This window comes from Sycon ciliatum, chromosome 12 (genome assembly GCF_964019385.1).
Source record: "Sycon ciliatum chromosome 12, ocSycCili1.1, whole genome shotgun sequence".
NCBI classification, from domain to species: domain Eukaryota; kingdom Metazoa; phylum Porifera; class Calcarea; order Leucosolenida; family Sycettidae; genus Sycon; species Sycon ciliatum.
Genome location: NC_088654.1, coordinates 12,452,533 through 12,460,997, shown reverse-complemented (window position 1 = coordinate 12,460,997; position 8,465 = coordinate 12,452,533). Strand labels below are relative to the sequence as shown.

General features: G+C 50.3%; 1 protein-coding gene across 1 annotated transcript in view; it reads right to left on the bottom strand.

Moving 5' to 3' along the window:
- Positions 1–4,841: 4,841 nt before the first annotated feature.
- The window catches only part of LOC135828276 (solute carrier family 12 member 8-like), a 4,499-nt gene continuing 875 nt past the window's right edge, over positions 4,842–8,465 (bottom strand). The window contains exon 1 of the mRNA XM_065340726.1: positions 4,842–8,465. This exon is cut by the window's right edge and continues 875 nt beyond it. Within this exon, the coding sequence (XP_065196798.1) occupies positions 5,774–7,969 (2,196 nt within the window). The 5' untranslated portion in view covers positions 7,970–8,465 and the 3' untranslated portion in view covers positions 4,842–5,773.

The window sequence follows — 8,465 nt, the reverse complement described above, 5'->3', positions numbered from 1 at the left end:
TGAGAGATAAACAAGGCACTCCATAATAATAAAATGTTACACATATTTTGCCGTGAGTATGAATGATATCCAGTCAAACCTCTTTAGGACGAACACCAAGGGACCGATGGTATTTATTCTGTGAGTTTGTCTTAACCTATTTATAACCAGTGAATACATTTCTCCAATAGACATACGAATAGATTTTTTCTACAGCGAAAGATTCTAAGCCACACCGACTCGTCTGAAACAAATGAGTCACTGAACCTTTCTTTAGCAACATGACGGCAACTGAAACAGCAACAGAAAAAGTACGATACATGTACAGCACATTCTTGCAGGTACTACAAACAGATTGCAGATCGTAATTTTTGCTTTGGCAGCACGCAACTTTATTTGGGGCAGTGCAATCTCGGCGGTACTCACAAATCAAACAGCCCAGACTCTAGTAAACAAATCCAATCATACGAGATTTTCACGAGACGAGACTGCACCCATTGGCTTGTTTCGTATGAAGCAAACAAGTCACTGAACCTCTCCATAATGGAGATTTTCCCTGATATGCGAATTTATTTTGCATACTCGGTCAATGGGTCCTTGAACCTTTCCCTCCAGATTGGGAACTGCCAACGATAGTATGCCACTGGCCAGTGCCTTACTTGTAATGTACCAATGTACAATGAACATGAGTATTTCGACAACACATCTAAGCCTCAGCAGCAACATACAACATAAGCCTTACCGTCAAGAAGGTGAACTCGCGTTCTTCGCACACTGTAGGCAAGGGCAAAGAGATAAAAATGGATCTAAATCCGAATAAAATCAGCACACGTTTCCGTAAATGAAAGGGTGAGCATAAGCAAATGAATCGAAGGAAACTGGTCAACTCAGGGATCACCTGTCATTGAGTATTCCGTAAAAGGAGGCCTCGGCAGCGGAAAAGCTAAATTTAGAAAGGAGATCCTGTCAGCTTTTCCATTATTTATTGCATTCCGCCCAAAATCAGCACACTTTTCGTAAAATTTAATGAAAGAGTCAACACAAGCAAATGAATCAAAGGGAACTGGTCAACTCACCTGTCATTGAGAAATATTCCGCGAAAGGAGGTCTCAGCAGCGCGGAAACGAAATAAGCCAGGCCAGGAGACGAAATATCCGAAACAGCTCATGCAAGAAGCAGTTCCAAAGAAGGAAGTTCTTCGTGCATGCACATCCGAAAAGGCAACAACTGCAACAAAAAGTCTGCAATGCACACGGCCAGCCGGCCGCGCGATGGTAGGAGCCATGGAGTAGCTCCCTGGTCCAGGACCAGGTACCGAGCATTTTACGTAGAAACTTACGTAGCTACGTAGACAACGTGTCTGAATAGCGGTGTCGTTAGGTAGCGCCATGTGAACACAATAATAGAAAAGCTGACAGGATCGCTTTTCTAAATGTAGATCTTTTTTTAGATCTTTTTTTATATAATTATATATTTTGAGGATATCCCAAAGCTTTAAAGACGTACTGTAAATATACAAATTTTCGGCAGCTATTTAATTTCGGCTATATTCGGCACCGACCCAAAACGCCTAAATTAAAATGCCGATGAAATTTTTCACAGCATCTGTCGCACTATACCATGCCCTCTACCCCACGCCGAAAATAAATCGCTGCTGAAATGTCAAAAATCGTGAAGTGCCGAAATTTTGCAGCGCCGAAATTGTGTATATTTACAGTAGTCTAATTATTGAAGGGAGTTCCATTATCATGATTATAGTGGGAGGCTGTAGGGTTGAGATAGCAGACAGTGGAGGGCTAATGATTGGTAATGAAAAGCCTAGCTAGAGAGACACAAGTATGCTGAATGTTCCAGAATGGTCCTTTACTCAATAATACCTATAGCCTCGGGGTATGCCTTGAAATACGAATTATACCGAAACAGAAACACAAAAATTAATAAGAATAAAGCGCAACGTTCAAAGAAGGAGGACAGAGGCATGTCAGTGAGGAGTGGCATCGTGTTCTCCACGTCGCCACCACGGCACCAGGGACTCGTCAAATATTTGACGAATCCCTGGTCGCCACCAGTCTTTTTCTTGTTTGGTGAACATGGACCATTGTCCATGATTGGTGCAGGGAGTCATGAAAGCCCTCCCTACAATGATTGTATAGGCCCTGCTGGTTTCGTTGGTCACCGGGCATTTCAGGACTCTGAGGAGTTGTAAAATAATGATTTTGTAATACATGTACAATCATGTACATGTAGTACGAATACAACTCCCTGGTTACCATACTACTGAACTGGTTATGCACACTTGATTTGATGCGGGGATCCAAAAGAACGAAAGAATACTAGCCGAGCTGAATAAGGGACATACAATGTACATACATGTATAGTGACCACTTTAAACACGGATCAGGAGAACACATTAATCATACAGAGTCAGTACATGTACCTGGTCTCAAATAGGCTTGAGATGATGGTTTGCCGGCGATAGCGGCAGACGACAATCTCCGAAGGCCTAGCCAACTGTTTAGCCTCACAGTTGCCAGGCTTGGTGTAGCCATCGTTATGGTAATAGTAATACTATAGATACTGTGCTGTTTTGAGAACTCAGCTACACTTGAGGGCACTACCACTTACCAGTCTACGATTGATGTATCTTACAAAGTAGTGTGCCTATAAAGGTCACCTGACTTCACTAGGTTCAAGGTTGCGACCTAGTTATTACAATATTAGGTCAGGTTTTCCAACTTACTTTCCCATGCAGGAATCACAAAGAAAGCTAAGGAGATCGATGCCCACACAGCTATCTATTTAAAAAGAATTCGGGTGGACACACCCATTCCCATAGCGCTGCACATCACATCCGAACCAGTTCCGTTATTTTTACAACGTTTCGGCACTTGGCCATCGTCAGGTAATAACAATGAAAACCTGACGATGGCCAAGTGCCGAAACGTTGTAAAAATAACGGAACTGGTTCGGATGTGATGTGCAGCGCTATGGGAATGGGTGTGTCCACCCGAATTCTTTTCACAGATGAAGCTGCAGGAAGCCTCAGCCCTTCTTCAAGCTATCTATTTACTTGTAAAATGATGCAGGCACTGAAGCAGTCTTCTCACGGCCGGGGCTGAAACGCTAGCACTTGTTTTCCTTCGCCTACCTTTGGTGTGAATGTTGTTGTTGTTGTTGTTTATTTTACTTCACCAAATGAACAGGCAGAGATGCCTTCTCACCTGCCCATAGGACAGGTTCTCACAGAATGATGAAGGGATGATATGCAAGGGAAAACAAGAAATGATAATAATATAAGACAGAAAGGACCAAAAGAAGAAAAGGAAAAAATTATATGAAGACAATTTCATGGAGTCAGAAATAGAAAGACAACAATTTCATGGAGTCAAAGAATAGAAAGACAATTTCACGGAGTCAGGAATACGTGGTTGATTTTATAGACATGCATGCACAAATGATGATGGAGCTCTTCGAAAGTTCGAAGCAACACTGACCTGCTTCGGTATGGTATTAATTTTAGCCGTGAAGTAACTTAGTGAAAGTGTGACCAGTGTTTCTTGATGTATTCAAAGTGTTTGTCTACAAGTTACTACTTCGAAGTACAAGTCAACCAACAGCTTCGGTGTTTGAGTTAGCACTTTTATCATTTTCTCACCTACTGTACATGTATAGTGTATGTTGCTCTGGGGTCTCTTTCTTTCTTTTTAGACTCTATAAACATGATTGTAGTAATTTGTACAGTGAAACTTGTCTAAGACGACTGCTCAGGGGACCTTCAAAGTGTGGTCGCTGTGTACAGGTGGTCTCCTTATCCAGGGTCGTTTGACGGAAATTGACAACCTTTGGTCCTGACTCCTGCATGGTGGTAGTGGTCCCCTTGGACAGGTGGTCGCCTTATCCAAGTGGTCGCCTTGACAGGTTTTACTGTACAGTGAGACCAGTCCAAGACGACCGCTCAAGGGACCTTCAAAATGTGGTCTCTGATACCAGGTGGTCGCCTTATCCAGGGTCATGTGACTGCAAATAGCATCCCTTGGTCCTGGTTGCGGTGGTCTTCTGGGACAGGTGGTCGCCTTGTCCAAGTGGTCGCCTTGTCAGGTGTTACTGTACATGACTGTATACAATCATGTTCATGTACATGTACACAGTGCTGGCAACTGAAATCCGACCCCCTGAGTGCCGGGTTCACACTTTTTGTAGCGCCGTGTTGGGTCTCAGTTGCGATGCGAGCTCACCGCTCAGGGGGTCGGATTTCAGTTGCCAGCATTGTACATGTACCGGTATGTGTCTTTCAAATTGTTTTCCATTATTCCCTGTACATTCCCTGTACTCAGATCCCGAAGTGAATGAAGCACTTCACTGCAGCTGTACCGTGTACGTATGGTTGACTCATACTGTCTGAGTCATAGGGTGGTAAATACATGCACATGTACACCCCTGGCAAATGGTGGTGCTGGTGAGAAGGAGAGCTTTGTGCCAGATTGTAACTTTTCAGATTGGAGGGCGTGTATTTAACAGGCGCGTGCGCCGGTGCCTTTCAAGGGGGGGGGTTCCGGGGGGCTGCCCCGGGAAAATTTTCAAAAAATGAAACAAAATCCTGCATTGTGAGCGAAACAGGGGGTTCCGGGCACCCAGGAACCCACACGGGGCACGCGCCTGATTTACCACCATTTGCCAGGTGTATACTTACTACCCTAGCATGAGTCAGCCATCTTGAAGAGAAGGGATTTTGCCCGGTCTACACAGGAGTCTGCTCGGTACAGGGTCCGGCAAACACGCAGAAACAGGCTCTACTACACATTCATAAAGTAGAGTCCTGTACACAGCCTAGCGCCGGGGTCCACAACAAATCGGCAACCGGATCATTTCAGGAAATCAAGTTGCAACATAAGATCAACTCGTGGTTGATGAAAATGGAAGGGCATTATGCCTACAATAATAAGGTTAAACGAGAGAATGGAAAATAGTAATAATGATCATCAGCAGACGCAATAGAACCGGAATTAATCAACTTGTTTTCTTTTGATTCCTGACACACGGGAGGAGATGGCTGCAATGCAATTAGTAAGGGGGAGAGAGAGAGAGAGACGAAAAAGAAAAGAAGAGGTAGGGTGGACGAGAATATGGTGTGAAAAACAGGGTGTGAACTGGAGCTAGAAAGAGAAATGTAACAAAGTAAGATATTTGGAATAGAAGTGACGCAATCTTCCATTAGGAGCCGCTAAAACACATAGAGTCGACATAACTGATGATCAACATTTCGAAAAGCGAACAGTGTCGGTCACTGCATCAAGCACTGCTCTTGCGTGAGCCAATTCTCAAATCGTCCAGGAGTAATAAATAACTAGCCTAACGCATATCTAAGTAACCGGATATCGATCGAGCCTAGTCGTATTAAAGCTTGAGAAGATGTTTTCTAGAAACCGTCACCTCACCAAGGCAAGCCGTTGATGAGGTAATGTTGTGACAATGGTCTTAGCTCGCCAGGATCTGGGTGTGAGGGCCGGTACACATTATCCGGCACTTTTTCGCTAGCAGACCGACACGGCTCACCACCCGTATTGAAGGAATGGTCCCCGGGTAGAGTCACGGCACTACATAGTTTGCACGTAAACACACACGGCACAAGACATGCCGTGTTCGGAGAGGGGGGACTGCAGGGTCATGCAACAGTCACGATGCCACGTAACTTCGTAAGTAGTTTGCTCTAATAACGTTCCTGAGTGCAAAGATCCACGGCACACATGACGTGTTCGGGGGAGGGTAAGGACCGCAGAAATCACCGGATGCGCTGTTAGGGCGGAGCGGTGAACTCGTCCGAGGGTCGTGTCTGCTGTACGGAGTGGTGCACTCGCTCGCGCCGACTATAGTCCGTACTCTCCACGGTGAGCTGAACCACGCTGAGATCGAACGGGACCTTCGGCTGCGTCACGATCACGCTCCGCTCCACGGGGGGAAATTGTGCTGCTTTTCCGTCGCCCGCCTTGCCGGGATCGGAGCGTCGACAACAGCCCTGAAGGCGCCGTGCTATCTGCGGTATCCACAGCGCTAGGGAGAACGACGTCTCACCGCCGCCCAAGCTGGGGTTGGCGTGGCCGATGTAGATGAACAGGATTAGCACACTGCACACGGCGGCCAACGCAAAACCCCAGTGGATCACGAACATGGCGATCAGGCACATGAAGAAGCCCAGCAACGACAGCCATCGGTTCGCCATGCGGTTGAGAAACCGGACGGCGGTCTCCTCGCGCCGCACACGGTCCTCCTCTAGCATGCCCAGGCGCTCCTGTAGGCGTCGCAGGCGCGGAAACCTACGGACTTTCCCCTGCGCTGCTGATCTGTGGCGCAGCCCTGAGCTGGTGTCGCCAAATACACTTTCCTCGCTCGTCGACTTGGCCGGAATCGGGTCGCTAATGAGGCGATCTTTCTCGGTGAAATGGACGCGGTTGACAGGCGGCGAATCATCCGGCTGGCTCTTCTCGCCTGGGGAGTGATTCTCGGCAGGATCGTCCCCCGCCGCAGTCGTATCGTCGATGCTTTCGGTCTCGTGACTGCTGGCAGTGCTGCTGGCGCTGCGGCCCCGGTACAGAGAGCCCAGGCGGTTGAGCGGACGCTTCGAGTCGCTGACGCAGGCGATGCCATCGTCGCTCTGCGCCAGCGAGAACGCCGCATAGTTGAGCACGGAGTAGGTGAGGAGAAAGGGCATGTTGATCAGGACGGCCAGCGTGTTAAGGTGGCCGACGAAGACGAAGACGAACGCCACCAGGCCAACGACCACGATGGCGATGAGCGGTTCCTTGTTGGGCCCGTGTCCCACGCCGATCACAGACAGCAGTGGCACGATCTTGGCGCGGCCCATGGCCTGCAGGACACGCGGCGCCCCGTAGAACACGGCCAGGCACGAGGACAACGACGACACGTACAGCCCGATCAGGAACAAGGCGCCCACTAGCGAGACGCGGTACTCGATCAGCGTGTCCGTCTGCAGGGCGTGCGCCGTGCACGTGGCGCCCAGCATGATCGCCATGGCGATCCAGCTGACGCCGCTCACCACCAGCGCCGACGCGGTTCCCACGGGAACGCTCCGGCCGGGGGTCTTCAGATCGCACGCCATGTTGAGACCGCCGGCGACGCCCGTCATCGTCGGGAAGAACACTCCGAACACGTTGAAGAAGGTGACGTCGCGGGTGAACGCCGGCGGCGTGTTGTTGTGCAGCAGGCTGGCGCTGTAGCCGAGGACGCCGTTCGAGGGCGAGTGCCGCACCAGCGTGCCAATCGTGAAGTCCGAGATGGCCACCGTCAGGATCAGCATGAGAATGAGTTGTAACTTTACGACCCAGCGTACCCCCGAGAGCACGACCAGCATCAGTACGAAGGTGGTGCCGAGCGCCACACCGCGGATGGGCCACACGCCGTGCCAGTGGAACAGGTCGGACATGGCCTCGCCAAGGCCGACGGCGTACATCGCCACGGCGACGGCGTGCCCGAACGCGTACACGATGCCGACGCTGCCGCTGATGCGCTCCCCGAGGACGAAGCCGATCATGGAGAAGACGTCGTACGTGGCCATGTTGTCCATGCCGGCGCCTGAGGCCTGGTGCATTTCCGTGTGCTTCACCTGGCGTTTGATCAAGCTGATGACTGACATGATGGTCACCACGCCGAGCACGATCGTCAGGAGGATGATGAGCGAGGCTATGCCCACGCCCGCGTACCCGATCATCCAACCCATGCGCAGGAAGATGAGCACGCCGAAGATGTTGATCATCACCGTCGTGAACACGCCGTCCCACGTGCCGAACAGCACCGGGCCGCGGATGAAGAAGTTCGCCTTCCACCACGGCTTGTGCGCGCCCGAGGCCAGCTGCTGCGCCGAGTCCTCTTCGAAGAGCTCGCGCGATCGGCTCCCGGCCCGCTCTCCCTCCAGCGATGGCAGCGTTGGGTCGCCTGCAGTCGAGTCCGCTCCGTCATCTTGGAGACGCTGATACATGGCACCGCTGGGCGAGCGAGCGCGTGACGATTCGCGCTTCGCGACTGGCCGGTACTCGACAGGGTGCCGCGCGGCTCGCACTGGATGTGGGAGCTGGCGGCAGTGTTGCAACGAATGGTTTCTATCTGGGGTGGATGCTCTGCTAATCACGGTGCACTTTCAGTTTGGTGCTTCTACCGCACACGTCCTAGCTAAGCTGGCACAGGCTGAGCTGACGGGGCACCATGCAGAGCACCCAGAGACACACTTGTGTCACTAAATAAATCTTAATAACACTACACATTGACTACACTCCTCCGCTAACTGGGTCTTGGGGCGGACAGACGACTCGATTTTACAAGGCCAGTGCACACATGCACACACTGTCATGTGTACGACGTCGTGTTCCAGGAGACGACTTCCACTGCACTGCCACTGATGCCTGCCAACAACTCCCCTTGCTCCGTCGTGGGTTAGCACCAACTCGGAGTCACTGGGTTCAACGGACCACCATCGG